General features: G+C 48.7%; 1 protein-coding gene across 1 annotated transcript; it reads right to left on the reverse strand.

Annotated features, from left to right (window-relative positions):
* Positions 1 to 6,946: 6,946 nt before the first annotated feature.
* Positions 6,947 to 9,450, reverse strand: CRIPTO (cripto, EGF-CFC family member). Its single transcript, XM_059662944.1, has 5 exons — positions 9,405 to 9,450; positions 9,196 to 9,324; positions 8,412 to 8,526; positions 8,216 to 8,325; positions 6,947 to 7,062 (listed from the first exon to the last, which is right to left on the reverse strand). The coding sequence occupies exons 1-5, from the start codon at positions 9,442 to 9,444 to the stop codon at positions 6,947 to 6,949; spliced, it is 510 nt and encodes a 169-aa protein (XP_059518927.1). The 5' UTR covers positions 9,445 to 9,450.
* Positions 9,451 to 18,218: the final 8,768 nt, after the last annotated feature.

Here is an 18,218-nt window from a genome sequence, read left to right on the forward strand (position 1 = left end):
GTCTCGGAGGTGGTTCTGAAGGTGGTGACTGCATAAGATGGCGGAGCGTGACAGGAGGCTGGACGAAGGGCGCCCCTGGGTCTGTTCCGTCCAAACACTATTGAAGCAAGAGACAAATCTGGGACCGCCGAGGGCACTGCCTGTTGGACACATTTTAGTTTGCAGAGTGCTTTCAATTAAATTATCTAATGAGTTATCTAGGAGGATAAGGAAAAGCGATAAGAAGTGCGACAAATAGGACAGAAGACAGTGTGGGAAGTCCCCTGTCGATAAGGCTGCTGCTGAGGGGTGACAGGTCTGTAGCATTCAGGGCCCTGAGTGCCCGGCAGCCCAGGCAGAGGCAGGATAGGACTTGACAGACAGAATGGCTGACCCACAGGCCTGGTTCCCCAGCAGCTCAGATCTCTGTCCACTGCAGACCCCAACTCAGAGCTGGGAGCTGGGCCTTCCCGAAAAGCCATCCTCTGCAAACTCGGCCAGAGGGCTCCCAGGCTTCTGGTGCCTTCATGTGGCAGGAGCCTGGACCCCTGCGTGTGCACTAATCTGTACGGAATTAGGAGTCTGTTCCCCTGGCTATTTATCTTCAAGGACCTTGTTTAAAATCACGCTTGGTAACAGATAAGATTGCGAAATTGGGGCCTGGGCTTGTGTGTCCCTCCTGACAGTCTGTAAGCCTTTCCTGCTTGGTGGGCCGCCCTGGATCACACCGGCGTTTGCACCGGCGTCTGCCCTGTCATCTCTGAAGAAAAATGAGGGCGGGGCAGAGCCTCCGGCAGAGCCACGGAGAAGAGTATTTGGGGCATCACTCTTTTGGGGTCTTTCCAGGCACTGAGATTGAGGCTGTTGAGTCCAGTGGCGCCTGGCCAAGCACGGCCTTACGTTTCAAGGGCAGCGCTCTGGCCAGGCCTGAGCTGGCTTCATGGAGCAGAGGTCAGGCTGAGTGACCTCGTGATGGGGCTCGTCCTCTACTCTCCACCGGAACCCGTGAGCGAGAACACGTGTACAGGTGGGGCACGTGTTCCTCGTGTGACCCCCAGGTGGCCAGGAGCCAGAATAACTGCTGAAACTCACATCCACACGCCCAGCCCAGCCCAGGGAAACCTGGCCAACTGCATTGGGCAGGTCTGATGTGGCTGGGACCATGTGCCAGCTCGGCCCAGCAGGACCCTGCACACTCTCATGCCATCCTCACAAGGATCCTTCAGACATGGGTGCTGATATCATCCCCCCACGCAGGGACAGGGACAGTGAGGTCTAGAGAGCCCCGGGGTTTTCTCCGCACTGAGCCCCACAATTACTCAGTGGTTTGTCTTGTTAAGATTTCCATACAGCCCGGCCGGCGTGGCTCAGTGGTTGAGTGTCAACCTATGAACCTGGAGGTCACGGTTTGATTCCTGGTCAGGGCACTTGCCTGGGTTTTAGGCTCAATCCCCCAGTATGGGGCGTGCAGGAGGCAGCCAATCAGTCATTCTCTTTCATTGATGTTTCTATCTCTCCCTCCCTCTTCCTTTCTCTCTAAAATCAATTTAAAAACAAAATTTTTTTTAAAGGGAGGTTTCCATACAAGGCAGTGCAGACTGTGTTCTAGTCCGGTCTCCACCGCCTGGCCCTGGCGACCGGATGTCTCCTTGGCAGCATGCCTGGCTCTGTACTTGTGACAGCACAACTGTTAGCCATGGCACTTGCCTCGTAAAGACCACTTTTCTGTGCAGGGAAGCTAAGATGTGACAGGTAATTTACCAAGGATCTGCTGCAACGCCAGGCACTCCCACCCTTTCTCCTCTCGCAGGTCCCGCGGGCCAGGCTCCTGAGGGCCCCTGTGGGCAAAAGCAGCCGCTCCGGCACCACCTGGTCACTCTGCTCAGACGCAGTGGAGGCCAGGCCTCTCCGCTCCCCAGGCCCAGCTCAGGGCTGTGGGGGCCTCATCAGTGCTCACCTGGGCCTGGCCCAGGCCTCCGTCAGTCTGTGCTGAACAGATGTGATGACAGCCGCCGGGGAAATGGACCTGGGCTAATCGGGAAGGTTAATTTACATCCGACCTTCCGTGTAAGGAATAAGTGTGTAGCTTAGGAGGGCTGTATTGCTGGGAGAAGAAAGCAGAGGCAGCTTCTGCTTTCATGTCCTATTTATCAGCAGATGGGGTGGCCAGGTCTGCAGGGAAGCGTGACTCCTGGAGGCGCCAGACTCTGCTGGGGCCCCTTGGTAAATGGCACTGTTCTTCCTTTCATCACCTTCCCTGGTGGGGATGTGGGCATGGCCTCAAGTGCTAATTGTCTTATAACACAGAGCTGCTAATGAGGAAGACAGGAACCTCCCAGCCTGCAGTCCTCACCCCTTTTCCTCCCGCCACTCTCCCTCCCTGCATTCACCACCCCCCCTCCCCCGCCACATTCCCACACCCAGAGAGCAGCTCTAGGGTCCCCAGTGATTGGCACTTGGTTGCTGAGGGTCCTCACATTCCAGTGGGGGAGACAGATATGGAAACAGATCAGTGATGAAGTGTTACAGGATCTGAGACCTGTGGGGGGGCGTTTAGCTCATGGAGGGGGGTTCAGCCCTGCCCCTGATGCTGATAGGGTGAGGGTGGGGGACAGTGGGAGGGAGAGTGCCAGTCACAAAGAACATGTACTCTGTGACTCCATCTACATGAGGTACCTGGATAGTCAGGTTCATGGACACAGGAAATAGAGTGGGGTTGCCAGGGGCTGGAGATGGGGCGGCAGGGAGAGACTGTTTAATGGGTAGTTTCAGTTTGGGAAGATGAAAAAGTTCTAGAGATGGTGGTGGTGGGGAGGGGTGGTTACCCAATAATGTCAGTGCACTTAATGCCAATGAGCTGTATGATTTTATTTTTATTTTTAAAAAATATATTTTATTGATTTTTTACAGAGAGGAGGGAGAGGGATAGAGAATTAGAAACATCGATGAGAGAGAAACATCGACCAGCCGCCTCCTGCACACCTCCCACTGGGGATGTGCCCGCAACCAAGGTACATGCCCTTAACCGGAATCGAACCCGGGACCCTTCAGTCCCCAGGCCAACGCTCCATCCACTGAGCCAAACCGGTCTGGCTATGATTTTATTTTTTAAAATATATTTTTATTGTTTTCAGAGGGGAAGAGGGAGAGAGAGATAGAAACATCAATGATGAGAGAGAATCATTGATTGGCAGCCTCCTGCAACCCGGGTATGTGCCCTTGACTGGAATTGAACCTGGTACCCTTCAGTCTGCAGGCTGACGCTTTATCTGTTGAGCCAAACCAGCTAGGGCGCCATTGAAATTTATACTTAAAAAATGGTTGAACCCTAGTTGGTTTGGCTCAGTGGATAGAGCATCGGCCTGCGGACTGAAGGGTCCCCAGTTCGATTCCAGCCAAGGGCACATGCCTGGGTTGCGAGCTCAATCCCCAGTAGAAGGCACGCAGGAGGCAGCCGATCGATGATTCTCTCTCATCATTGATGTTTCTATCTCTCTCTCTCTCTCCCTTCCTCTCTGAAATCAATAAAAAAATACATTTAAAAAATGGTTGAAATGGTGAGTTTTACATTATGTGTATTTTACAATAAAAACGGAGTTGATGTCAAGAGAAAATTAAATACAGATGCTGTGGCCCAACACGAGGGTATGTGAATGCCAAGGTTGGGAACACTGTCCCTGCTGCACCCAGTGGCGACGGGTCTTCTCATGCAGACGAGACGCCTTCTCTCAATAATCCAAAGTTTATTTTTAATTTTCCATTTCTGGGAAAAATAATGTTTTAAAGCCTCTGTGGCCCTAACCGGTTTGGCTCAATGGATAGAGTGTTGGCCTGCGGACTGAGGGGTCCCAGGTTCGATTCCGGTCAAGGGCATGTACCTTGGCTGCGGGCACATCCCCAGTGGGGGGTGTGCAGGAGGCAGCCGATCGATGTTTCTAACTCTCTATCCTTCTCCCTTCCTCTCTGTAAAAAATCAATAAAATATATTTAAAAAAATAAAACCTCTGTGGTCAATAGGCAGGTAGAAAGGGAAGAAATGTGACATTTGTTAAAAACCTTCTCTGTGCGTGTGTTCTATTTTCTTTCCCTTAATTCTAATAACACTGCAGTGGAGGGGCGAACCCAGGCTCACACACTGGGAAACCGGCCCCATGCCAGTGAGCGGCGAGCCCCACCCTGCTCTGCGCTCTTTGGGTGTCCCTCACTGCGTCACCTCTGCTCATTGGGCAAAAAATCCCACATATTGGGAATTTTGCATCTGCAGGGCATTCATTTGGGAAACTATGGGTCGTAGATCCATCAGTACCCAAAGCAGAAGACACAAGAGCCAGGAGCACCGCCAAGCACCGCCTCGTGCTCCCGGCTCTTCCGGTGCCTGTTTCACGCGTGAAAACAGATGTACCCACTCTCACCACAGAAAACACAAATGTGTGGGGGAAGAGAACACGCCGTCACAAAGCACGGGCCACGGCACCCCCGGAAGTAACCGCAGCGCTCATTCGGGCCAGTATCCTGCCTGTCGTCCCCGGCCATAGGTACATACACACCCATTTTACGGTAGTTTTATCACCTGGTTTACAGCTCAATATATTGGGAACATTTTCTCACAAGCATAACCGATTAAGCACTCTTGTTAGGAAAATTTGGATATAATTATTTTCCAAGGAGACTTTATTCCCTTTACAATGCCTTGAGAAAAAAGGGGTGTCCTTGTCTTTTACAGCTTTCTATAGAAACTTGCCCTTTGATTTAGCTTTTTAACTTGCTTCTCTGTGTCCATCGGACAAATGATCAATCAAGTAATCATTGTATTGTGTCTGCCCTCCCCATTTGCTTCCTCTCTAACTGGTCTCCCTGGCCACACGGACCCTGCCTTCCTCCAGCATTTGCCTATCCCCTCTCATTTGCTCCCCTTACAGACGCTTCCATTACAGTGTCTAGAAACGGATTGTGACCAACTCTACCCACTCAAAGCTTTCTCTTCAGTTCCACGTTAGATTAGCTTTCCCCCTCACCCCCCCCCCCCCGCAAATATATTTCTGTATTGATTTCAGAGAGGAAGGGAGAGGGAGAGATAGAAACAGCAATGATGAGAGAGAATCATTGATCGGCTACCTCCTGCACACCCCCCACTGGGGATCGAGCCCACAACCAAGGTACATGCCCTTGACCGGAATCGAACCTGGGACCCCTCAGTCCGCAGGCCGACGCTCTATCCACTGAGCCAAGCTGGCTAGGGCTAGATTAGCTTTTAATAATCCGAAGAGGTAGAAGTACTAGTATTTTGAAGAGAAGCGCTGCTCAAAGTGATCGTATACTTCGGGAAGCTTATGGTGAACATGCTCCATCTCAAGATACTCGTGAGCGCTGGTTTAAATGCTTTAAAAATGATGATTTTGATGTGAAAGACAAAGAATGTCCAGTTCAACTGAAAAAGTTTGAAGACCAACAATTACAAGCATTATTGGATGAAGATGCGTGTCAAACTCAAAAACAACTTGCAGAAAGATGAAACGTTGCTCAGCAAACAATTTCCGATCGTTTACAAGCAATGGGAAGGATTTTAGAGGAAGGAAAATGGGTGCCATATCAACTGAACGAAAGACAAATGGAAAACCGAAAAGTCAGCAGTGAAATGTTGCATTAATGGCACGAAAGAAAGTCTTTTTTGCATCGAATTGTGACTGGCGATGAAAAGTGGATTTATTTTGAGAATCCCAAACGCACAAAATCCTGGATTGACCCAGGTCAACCATTAACATTGACTGCAAGGCCAAATCGCTTCGGAAAGAAGACAATGCTCTGCGTTTGGTGGGATCAGGAAGGTGTGGTGTATTATGAGTTTCTAAAACCAAGTGAAACCGTTAACACTGATCGCCACCGACAACAAATAATCAATGTGAACCACGCTGTGATTGTAAAGTGACCAGAATGTGCCAGAAGACACGGCAAAGTAATTTTGTTTCATGATGACCCACCATCACGCACTTCAAACCAGTTAAAGACATGTTAAAAGATCTTGCCTGGGAAGCATGAACCCACCTGCCGTGTTCACCAGACCTTGTGCCTTCAGATAAGCACTTGTTCCGATCGATGGCACACACACTTTCTGAGCAGCACTTCAAAACATACAAAGAAATGGAAAATCGGGTCTCTGAATGGTCTGCCTCAAAACAAGAAAAGTTCTATTGGGAAGGTCTCCACAAATTACCTGAAAGACGGGGAATGTGTAGCTAGCAATGGACATTACTTTGAATAAAGCACTTTGGATGTTTCTCTTGAAATTATCATGTGTTCTTTGATTACAAAATCCGCATTATTAAACGGTAAATGGTCAATCCACATTATTAACCGGTTAATAATTAATCCTCATTATTAACTGTAATAATGCAGTACAACAAAATAGCATACATATCGAATCGCATATATATCAACACATGTGTAATTCCATCTATTGAAAAAAATTTGCATTATTAACCAGTACCCCTAATAAGTAGTTGGTTCAGGCAAATCTCATTTATTGTGCTTCACAGATATTGTGTTTTCGTTTTTTACAAATTGAAGGTAAGACCCCTCACTGCTAAGATTACAACTCACGGAAGGTTCAAATGATGGTAAACAATTTTCAGAAACAAAATATTTTAAATTAAGGTATGCACATTGTTTTAGACATAACGCCATTGCACATGCAATAGACTACAGTATAGTGTAAACATAACTTTATGTGCACTGGGAACCAAAACATTTGTGTGACTCCCTGTATTGCAATATTCGCTTCACTGCAGTGGCCTGGAACCACACCTGCGATATCTGAGGTATTTCTGTCCTGTAAGAAATGTCAGGGACCATGATGGAAATCTAGTCACTACTTCAAGGCAACTAACAAGTAATCAGCTCCCAGGACGCTGGAGGGACAGCCTTGGCAGGTCATGAAGCCTGCATGACAAATGTTGCACACAAAGGTCGATTAATATGAACTTTGTAGAGCAAGGCAGGTGCCAGCCAGCATGAGAGCAGCGCCTGCGGATGGCATTAGTTCTGGGGCGCTGGAAGCTGCGAGGTGCTCGTCCATCCCGTGGCCATCTGGAAGGAGGGACATTTGGTCATGAAAGGAAATCCCTCTGGCAGTAGGTCCTGCTGCCCACACACGTGGCAGATGGACACGAGCCCAAAGCTAGTTGGGCTCAACATTTGAGTACAGGGTGCTCATGGGATCAACAGTGCTGACCACACAAAGTCAGACTCCTGACAGATCTTTCCACAGAAGTTGCCACAGGCCGACTGTGAACTTGCCCTTCCCTGGACCTGTGCTCTCACCCACCCCAGCCGGTGACATCTTCCCTCAGTTGCAGGGGTCAGCAGAACGTGGCTAGCCTCTGATGACAAGGACACAGCATGTTTTGGGTCTCATGTCCAACCATTCAACTCACACTTAGCAAATGCCTGTCCTGGGCCCAACTTGCAGGGGTGCACAAGGGAAAGACGTCCCAGCCTGGATCGGGGGTGGTGGTGGGGGTCCCATCTTGTCCTCACATGAAGCAACCGCTTTTACCTACTTTGTGGACTGAATGTTTTCACTTTCTAACACCTGCAGGGGTGGAACTACGAGAGGCCCCTGGACCTGGGTGGACCCAGAAACCCGGTCAGGTCGGCGTGGGGAGACCCCTTTCCTCATGTCCACCTTCTTGTCATTGTTTCCCTCAAGTCAATGCCAATCAACAAGGTGCAAGGGTCCTCAGACCAACCACCAGGGGGTCTGTGCAGGGACCTCTTTGGACCCATAGTTCCTAAGGGACAAGAGTGGGGCCAAGCCCCTGGTGTAACTTAAGGGCATTAGTTGGAGTTGGGTGCCCCCGCCCTGCTGCTGGGGTGGCTACTAACTGAGCTGTACCCCCTGGAGATTGTCTGCGTCTCTCTGCCTGAAGGCAAGGGACACCGGAAAGTCTCTTGGTGTTTTAAGAGGTCAAACCTTCTTGTTTATTTTCCTCAATAGACGGCCACGTACTAGAAAATCTCAGAGACTTGGAGTAGCTCTCGATCCGAAAGGCAGCACAGCCAGCGACACTGAGGGCGAAATGCCAAGGTCACCGAGGTCACCATCCCGCCTGCAGTCCTCGAACCTTTGACCGGCAGAACTCCGGCTGCCAGTCCCCAGCAAGCCACGAGGTAAGGCAAGAGACCCCTCTAGCTAAGTGCCCACCAGCAACTGACAACCCGAAAGGGCAACGCCACTTACCACACCCGGGCAGGAAGGTCTGAGGGAAGCAGCGCAGCCGGCCGTGCCAGCATTTGCACATGGAGCACTTCCGGGGCAGCCAGGTGTCGTGGGGCACAGACCCACAGTTCCTGAGAGGAGTGCATAAGGCGACACATACATACGTAAAGTCCTCACTGTCCCCCCCCACCCCCCGCCCCCCGACTTCAGGGCTTACTCTTTGCGCTTATCGTGCTCACAGTTCCGTCCATAGAAGGAGGGGGGGCAGGCACAGAAGGACCCCAGCATGCAGGTCCCCCCGTTCAGGCAGCAGGTTTTGTTGAGCTCCTTACCTGAAAGAGGAGAGATGGCTGAGAGGGTGGAGGGATGGGAGAGCAGAGTTCCTGTGAGCCAAGGTTAGTGCAGCACCAAGGGCGTGGCCTCCCGAACGCGTGGGCAGATGTCTAAGCATCACAGACCTCAAGAATAGGACTGGTTTTTAGTGTTCTCTTCGCTACCCCTGCCTTTGAGCAGATAAATCGTTTTTTAAAAATATATTTTTATTGATTTAAGAGAGGAAGGGAGAGGGAGAGAGAGAGATAGAAACATCAATAATGAGAGAGAACCATGGATCGGCTGCCTCCTGCACGCCCCACACTGGGGATGGAGCCCACAACCTGGGCCTGTGCCCCAACCGGGAATCGAACGCTCAGAGGTCACAGGTTCGTAGGTCAGTGCTCAACCACCGAGCGCCCTGCCGGGCAGCAGAGAATCTTGTTCATGCAAAGGCCAGGGGTGGTGTCCGGAGCCCCAGCGTGAAGTGGAATCAGTGAAGGAGGCTCCAGGGACGCAGAGTGCACACACACTGCCCGTCTTCCCTCCACGATGAAAACCTGTCCCAGCACCAGCCCAGCTCCAGAGCAGGCTCCCACTCTCTCAGGTGGAAGATCAAAAGACAGGAAGCGGGAGAAGGGCCCGGCTGTGACACCCCACAGTGGAGAGCGGAGGCAGGCGGCTCTTACTGTCCTGGATTCTCACGGGTGGCACCGACTGGAAAGGCCGATGACGCATCGCAGGCTGCTCCCGGGACCGAAGGCTGCCCTCTCTGAAGGCCAGGTTTCCCTGTGACAGGCGTTCATGGTGGCCCAACCCTTAGTGACAGAATCAACTCGTGGAGTCCGTGCATCGGCCCGTAAATTGCTAGTGACCCAAAGAACCGAAAGTCGCTTACCAGCAACTGATTCCAGTTCAAATGCCTTGGAAACGGCCATGATCAGAAGCAGCCTAGGAAGGGAGTCAGACACTCAGCAAAACAGAGCGAAGAAAGGCTTTCGCGTTCACACTCGGGCTTCCCACAGGACAGACACAGACCGCTGAGGGGAGCCTCTGGACTCCAGCTCCTCCCATCGCCCGTTCCGTTGAAACACCGGCCACGCAACAGCAGAAAGAAAGCTGATGGGAACGGAAGCCACCCAACAGCGCTCTCGGTTCAGGACGCTCTATTCCCTCTTTGGCTCTGCCCGCACATGCACCTTTACTTAAGTCGGTGCAAATCTCTGATCATCTTTCACGTTTTCCCCCTTCATATAATTTTTAAATATGACATTTTCTGTGTAATTGACAAAATCACATTTTGCTGACTATTTCATTTAAACCAATCATTTGAAACGTTTTCAGGTTAAAAACATTTTCCATTATTCTTTTTGCAAATATTGAATCTATGTCTTTCATCTCCTCAGGAGCAGATTTTTAATTTGGTTGCAACTTTGACCTTTTCTCCCACACGAGTCCCAGGCAGCGCCCGACCCTGACGGAAAGTCGTAAAGGCACAGTCTCCCGGGAAGCACTGGCAGCTCTTTTAAGGTTTGAGCAAATGAAATCAGACGACGGGCCGGGCACCATTCCTACGCTGCCAGCTCATCACCGCAGGCTCGCAGGAAGGGGGACCTACCTGGAGGGAAAGCTGTCCATCTTCACGGCCACAGCGCTGGACAACGCAGGGGGACGTCAGTGCGGCTTCAATTCAGTCCTTGCCAAAGCACCAAAGGACACATCGGTTTACGGACATAGAAATGGGAATTCAAAACATAAAAATATCCTGGTGAGAAATACACGTTTCCTAGGTCTTAGAAGCCGGAGCCAGGACGTCTGGGGAAACCGGTGGGAGGTGGGGGCTCAGCCTCCCGGGATTCTCCTTTCTCCCCTTGGCGGGGCGGGAGGCGGGGACCCCCACCGGTGACAGCGCTAAAGCTCCCCACGGAGGGGACGAGAGGCAGAAAAGCCACCTAAACAAAGAGCGAGTGGAAAAGGCGGATCTTGTAAGACCGGGGTTAACCAGGCCTACTGCCTATTAGTTGTGGGTTAAAAATATCGGGTTTACTTTTTTTGGGGGAAAAGGCGAATCAATTCCACCAGCCAGTCGGCGATTCAGGTTGGAAGAGTGGTGGAAAGTAGTTGCTTTGATCAGGAAATTCAAAACACCAGGTACGGGGCTCTCAAGGCGTTTGATATTTTATTGCCAAGTTTTAATTCTTGAAATTTGCTTTCATCCTTGTTTTCCTAAGAAAGGTACTCAGGGGCGCAGTGGGGAGTTAGTTGGGGGGCGGGGAGGCAGGCGAGAGCCTAGGTAGCTTGCAAAGGAGCCAGAAGTTCAGAGTCAGGAAGAGCCCAGAGGGGGTCCTGACCACACGTGATGGAAAATTCTTCCCGGGCCGGAATTTCAAATTGGGCTCGAAGGAGGGAGCCCTGGACAGGTGGGGAAAGGAACTTACACAAAAGCTTCCCACTGTGAGGCTGGCGAGGTTAGGCAAATGCCAGCCCTTGACTTTGGAAATTAGGATTAAATTACATTTAGGAGCTACCTGTGACTTGGACGCATTCAGTAACAAATTAAACACTGGAGCACTGTGCTCCGTGAGAGGAGGGTGGCATAGGACACCTGAACTTGGGGTCAATTCTGGTGTCACGGGGGGCGGGGGGGGGGGGAACCGGAGGCCAAGCTGAAACCACCTCCCTGCGGAGGGTGGGGGGGCGTTGTCTGCTCCCACACCTCCCCTCGGGAGGGAACTGTTTTTATTGGGGGGGGGGGCATGAGAGCCAAGGGCGGATGCAGCCCATCCAACAGCCAGCAGATGTTCACTGGGCCCTCCAGCTCCCGGTGCCTTGGACCTTCCTGGGGGGCAGACCTTCCTGGGGGGTCGGGGACTTGGCCGGAGGCTGGAAGCTGGATGTGGGGGAGGACAGTGCCTGGGAGGCTCCCCCCACCCCCGGGAGCTGCAGGGAGGCTTAAAGGAAACAAAGAAAGTGCCCACAATCCATTTGTGGGTTTACATATCTTCTCTGTGGAGGCCGGGCAGGCAGCAGCAGCACCCCCTTATCCAAAGGGGCTGTGATGGGACTTCTAGGACTTAACTAGGACCCTGGCACAGGCCTCCCCATGTTCAGGGGGAGAGACTGACCCCGAGTCTGGCGCCGGGGGAGTTGAGCCCCCAGCCCAAGGCTGGCAGCCTCCTGCCCCACCAAGCCCCTCACCTGAGGACGGAACTCGCTGAGGCGACTGCGGTCCTCAGGGTGCGGAGGGCGGGGGAAGTCGAGTGGTCGCAGGGCAGACAGAGCCTGGTCGGTTTCCAGATGGAAGGGCTCTGGTGTTGAGTGGCCAGGTGTTTGCTATGGGGCTGGGGACCCACAGGCCATTCACTGAACAGGCATTTAATGTGTTTACTTTGTCCCTGTTAAGGGCTGGGCTCTGGGGTCCGGACCCAGTTGTGAGAGGTGACCCCGCATGTGGTGAGGGAGAAAGGACATTGTCATTGAGGTAACTGCAAACTCGTGCTTCTGCCTCTGAGTGGGGGTGGCTGGTGACTTTAGAATGGCTGCCGGACACCTCTGCTCGGTCACTGTGGGAATGACAGTGTCGTCCCCCCCCCCCCACCCCCCCCCCCCCCGCCTCCCAGCCTCCAGCCAGCGAGTTCTGTGTCGGAGACCACAGAGCACCAGGCCTGGGGGTAGGAGACACTGGAGTGGGGGTCTCCAGACCCAGGCAGCCCTCCTCCTCCTCCCAACAGATACTCTTGGCCTTGGGAGTTCTCGTACTGCCCTCAGAGGGGGGCATTAAGAACTGGGCCAGGAGACAGAGCTGTATGTAAAATCACACAAGTAAGCATTTGGCTTAAAACCACCCACCCAACCAAGAACAGTCAAACCAAAAAACATCATAGTCAAAAGACGGACTTCCCGTGTCTAAGGTTCAAGGAAGAAAACACATTTGGAGATGGGATAGATGTTAGCTTGGTCGAGAACATACAGAATTAAACCCCAACTAAAGAGTTAACCAAAAGGACAGCCACTGCTGCAGTACAATGATGAGGTTTTCAGGGACAAGGCTACTATTACCATCGAACTCCTGGGACGCACGTGTCTTACCTGTCACTGTTCCCGGAACGTTCAGGCTGGGCTGTGGCGTCCTCCAGCTAGATGGCAGGGCCTCTGACCCCACCCCCTCAGCACCCAGCAGCTTGTGATGAAACCTCGCCCATTCATTAACAAGTTAATGGCTTTCTGTTCTCACCAATGAATTTAAACAGCATTTGCCACACGTCTTGGTGCTGGGGTTTAGAAGGACGTATTTTTGCTCGCAAATTTGCAATCTCAGTGGGGAAGGCAAGCTCAACCCAGTGCCTTGAAAGCTACATTGTCCCATAAACTGGGTGGAAGGAAGAGAAGGGCTTGGGAGAGGACCACGTGTGTGTGTGTGAGTGTGAGTGGGGGAGTGTATTGTATGAATTCCTCTATAGACACATCATAAATTATCTCAGCAGTGAATGGACAGTTGGTGTGTTCCTGCATTTCGCAGCGAACTCCCGTGGACATGCATCCTGGTGAGTGCTGGAGAGCGCATCGGCTGGTCAATCTCTAGCCCTGGAGTCACTCCATGAAAAGGCGAACCTGGTCCAAGTTAATTTCCCTCCCTTTCCTCCCTCTCCCCACCCCCCGTCCTTACCAGCTGGCTACAATGCCTCTTGAGTTTTTGCTAATTTGTATGTGAAAAGCAGCATCTCGTTGTTCGTATTTGCATTGTTCCCTGTGTTTTACGGGTGCTTGTGCGGCTGATCCTGGACAACACGGATTGGAACTGTGTGGGTCCACTTATATGGGACTTCTCATAAATTCTGTGTTTTCTCTTCCTTATAGTTTTCTTACACATTTTCTTTGCTCTAGTTTATTTTATTGTAAGAATAGAGTAGATAACAGATAGCACATACCAAAATGTGCTAATGGACTGTTTTTGCTCTGGGTAAGGCCTCTGGTCAGTAATCAGCCATTAATAGTTAAGTTTTGGGGGAGTCACCGATTATATGTGGATTTCTAACTGCTCGTGGGGTCAGTGCCCCTCACCCCGTGTTGTTCAAGGGTCAACTGCTTTTCTTTGTTCTATGACTTGGCAGGAAGCTTTAGAGGAACTCGAGCTGGCTTGTTTTGGGAGACGCAGCCAGGCCATTAGCTCTGAGAAAAGCCCTTCCTGCCCTGAGCCAGGAAATCCAACAAAGAGGAAAGAGAAACAACTCCCAAGAATCGGAAGCAATGCTGACTTCAGGGCAGCTTGTTCAAGAGTTTACGGTGGAAATAAGACAAGCTTGATGCACTCACTGGAAGTCAGTCGGGGTAGGAGAAGCCTGATTTAGCGTTTCAGACATGACTACGATTTAGAATTCTTTCTCACCAAAATTTTTCTCCTTCCAATCAAATTCAACAAATATTGACTCCCCAGCTCCTCTGTGCTGAGCACCGTGAGGAGACAGAGTTCTCCCTCCCTCCCTCTGCCACCCAGATAAGATAAGCCCAGTAATCTATGCCAAGTGCCATTTTAATGTTATCAAAAAGCTGCTAACTGGGAGAGGGCAGTCACTTCCTGACTCTGAGGCCAATGGCCCCAGCAGACAGATGGATGGGCAGACAGGCTCCCAGGAGGGAGACTTGGGAAGGCAAGCGGGTTCCACTTGGTTCCACAAGACCTGGAGAATCTCGTTGAAAGTGCCTCCTAAGTGGATCTCGCCTGTGTTTACATCCAGGCATTCTTCGCAGCTCTTCCCAGGTTAGAAGTGGATTGAATGCAAGTAGGGGGAGGGGAGCGTCTGAATCAGAAACGAAGGAAAGTGCTCTGGTGAGAAGGCTTCTGAAGGCCAAGGGTCCCAGGGCCTGAGAGGCGAGCCCCGCCCTGCGGACAGCCCAGCCAGGCTGGACTCCTGAGCTCAGGGAATCGTGAGCTCATAAATGATGACAACCAAGTCTGTGAACTTTCACAGCAATAGAAGTGAAAACAAATACCTAAAAACATTCGTATAAGATAATAAGGGTTGCAGTTAAATTATTTCAAAGTGAGTATCATGGAACCACTACTCAGGCCAAGATGAAGATTATTATTAGAATCCCAGAAATCTACTTCATGCCTCCTCACAACCACCATCCCCTCCTCTTCCCCAAAGCCAGCTACTGTTCTGATTTCTAATCCCATAGGTTTATTTTTCTGTGGATTTGAAACTGTATATACTTTTTGCTCAAATTTATGTCGGTGAGAGTCATCTATGATGTTTGTGGAAGTTTGCTCATATTCATTGCTGTAGAATATTCCACTGCATTGGACCAATACAAAGGTTCATCACCACTTATTGATTTTAATTTATTTTTAATTATAGTTGATATACAATATTATATTAGCTTTAGGGGTACAACATAGTGATCCGAAATTTATATACTTAATGAAGTTATCACAGTAACTCTAGTAGCCATCCATCCCCTTATATAGCTATGGTATTATTGACTCCATGCTCTATTCAGCACCATTTATTAAAAAAAAAAATCATTCTTATATTACTGCTCTCTGACACCATTTTCATTGGGAATCAATTGATTGTGTGTTTGTGAGCTTGTGTTCTTATGCCTTATTCTGTTTGGTTGGTCTACTTCTGCCAATACCCCTCTGTCTTAATTACTGTTAGGGTCGCTGAAGGGGGAACATACGAGGCCCAAAGGGGTAAAGAATTAAAAGTTTACTAGAGGCCCAATGCACGAAATTCATGCAAGAGCAGGCCTTCCTTCCCCGGCTGCTGGGACCGCTTCCCTCTGGCACCCAGGGTCCGGGCTTCCCTCACAGTCCTGGCTTCATTCGGAAGGTCCTCTGATCTAATTAGCATATTACGCTTTTATTATTATAGATCGTTACATCTGCTAGCAGAAGGGCTGAGACCAAAATGGCATCAGCAGGGCAGAGTAGAGGGAGCTGGATATTTATGTCTCTTGTTAGGGTCAGGCAGAGCAACTGGTCAGACCAAGTGCAGGTGGGGGCCAGATGTTGGTGGTCACTGGACACTGGTTGAGGTAGTTTACTGGGAGCCAAAGGCTGTTAATCATGAGACCTATAAGGAGAATAATAGGACAATTGCCGGGAGGGGCAAGAGCCCTAAGAGCATAATGGAGCACAAGAATGTACCTAACAATTACTGTAAGTTTATAATAGTCCTTGATATTTGGCATAGCAAGTGCTTGACCCTTGACCTTCATATTCAAGATTATCTTGCCTATACTTGATCTTTTACATTTCCATGTAGTTTTTAAATAAATTTCTAAATTTCCCCAAAATTCTGTTGGGATTTAGATGAAACTACATTGACTCTTCAAAGGGGAGTTGGCATGAACATTTGTATCACATTGAGCCTGGCAGTCCACGAAGATTTCTTCAGGTGTAGTTTAGTTTCAATAATTTTTATCGTTTTCTATATAGAGGTTTATACAGTTTAGTTAGATTATTCCTAAATATTTGTTTAGTTTTAATGTTAAAGAAAATGGTATCTTTTACTTCCATTTTTGTGGTTGCAGATATTTATATTGACCTTGTATCTAATTGACCTTATGAAATTGACTTGTTCTATTAGTTTGCTTGGGCTGCCATAGCAAATGCCACAGACCCACTGGCTTAAACAACAGATGAAGTTGTCTGCAGGTTTGGCTTGCAGATGGCCACCTACTTGCAGTGTCCTGAGCTTTCCTCTGTGTGTGCGCAGGTCTCTGTCCTCGTCTCTTCTTATAAGAATACCGATCATATTGGACTCGGGTCCACCCAGATGACCTCATTTTGTCTTAATTACCACTTTAAAGGTCCTATCTGCAACAGTTATTTCTGAGGTACTAGAGGTTAAGACTTCAACATATAAATTTTGGAGTGATCCAATGTAGCCTATAAAATGTACCAAATCCCATAGTTTATCTGTAGATTTCTCTGGATTATCAACATAAAGAATCATATTACTGGTTGGCTGGTGTGGCTCAGTTGGTTGATCATCCTCCCTTGAACCAGGATGTCACCGGTTCAATTCCTTGTCAGGGCATATACCTGGGTTGTGGGCTCCATCCCCAGTAGGGAGTGTGAAGAAGGCAGCCAATCCATGTTTCTATTTCTCTCTCCTTCCTTCCTCTCTGAAATCAATTTTTAAAAAGATTAAGAAAGAAAAGAATGAGTAGGAAAAGAAGAATCATATTACCAGTGAATAATTATATTTGTTTTATATGTAATGTTCTATATTATATATATTCTATTTATTATCTGCTTATTTATTAAGTGAAATGAAATTCACAGAGCATAAAATCAACCATTGTAGAGTGAAAAATTCAGTAGCATTTGGTATATTCACATAGTTGTGCAACTACTACCTCTAATTCCAAAACATTTAAATCACCCCCAAATAAGACCACATGCATATTAAGCAGTTGCTCCTTGGTGGTTGGGTGGAGGGTTTCCAGATAAAATACAGGACACCTAATTATCATTAAATTTCAGATAAGCAACAAATTTTTTTGGTATAAGTATGACATGCACTATTTGAGACATATAAAAATTATTTGTTGTTTATCTGAAATTGAAATATGCCTGAAAGCATTTTTATTCATTTATTTATTTATTTATTTATTTATTTTTTATTGCTTACAGTATTACAAAGGGGAAAGCATTTTTACTTACTAAATTTTTTTTTTTTTGCATGCTATTTGGGTGCATGTTAGAATCGAGGGAGCCTGGGCCATACAATGGCCCACTTCTCCCATATTAGCATCATCAAAGCATCCCACTGCATTTAGAATTTTGAATGCATTTATGGGGAAAATATTTTTTCCACTTAAATATGATTAAGTTTTAAAATATTTAGCTCTCATAAATCGAAATAGTATTTAAGCAATATCTGAACTGAAACTACTTTTTCCATTTATATTCTTTGGTTCATAATACTACAAAAAACAAAACAAAGCAAAAACCAAACCAAACATTAATTACTAAATAGGCAACTTACATTGTTTATCAAAAGAGAAAGAAATAGTAAAAGCAGAAGAAGGAAAAAAACGAAAGAAAAAAGTAATACAAACATTCTATTCTAAGTAGTAAGAAGCACATCCAGCACTTTAGAGGTCCGATTTAATATAATCACAGATTTTTTGCACCCCACCAACTTAGTATACAATGTGAAATGATAATTTGAGTACAAGTGTCAGCAATTATAAATGTCAACTAATAGAAAATGGTACTTTCAAAATCAAACCATTTTGTAATTAGAGCTACAATATTGTTTTTCTGGCCCAGCTGGTGTGGCTCAATGGTTGAGCGCCGACCTATACACAATATTATTTTTCTGTTCAGGGCAAAGGTGTATGAGGAGTGTTGCCATGAGGGTGGGGGTTGTGTGGGCTGAGGCGGGGATGCACAATTCCTGATGATTAACTAATAGTCAAATTGTCACAGTGTTGGATTATGAACAAATCATACTTTCCCAGTTGGTAAAATCTCTAAAGAGGACCTAAACCCACATCCGTGTTAGGGAATTAAAAGCGGGGGGGGGGGGGGCGGGGGGGCGCCCTAATCGGTGTGGCTCAGTGGATAGAGCCTCGGCCTGCGGACTGAAGGGTCCCTGGTTCGATTCTGGTCAGGGGCACAGGCCCGGGTTGCAGGCACCTCCCCAGTGGGGGGTGTGTAGGAGGCGGCCGATCGATGTTTCTGACTCTCTGT

Source organism: Myotis daubentonii, chromosome 14 (assembly GCF_963259705.1).
Source record: "Myotis daubentonii chromosome 14, mMyoDau2.1, whole genome shotgun sequence".
In the NCBI taxonomy this organism is placed as follows: Eukaryota; Metazoa; Chordata; class Mammalia; order Chiroptera; family Vespertilionidae; genus Myotis; species Myotis daubentonii.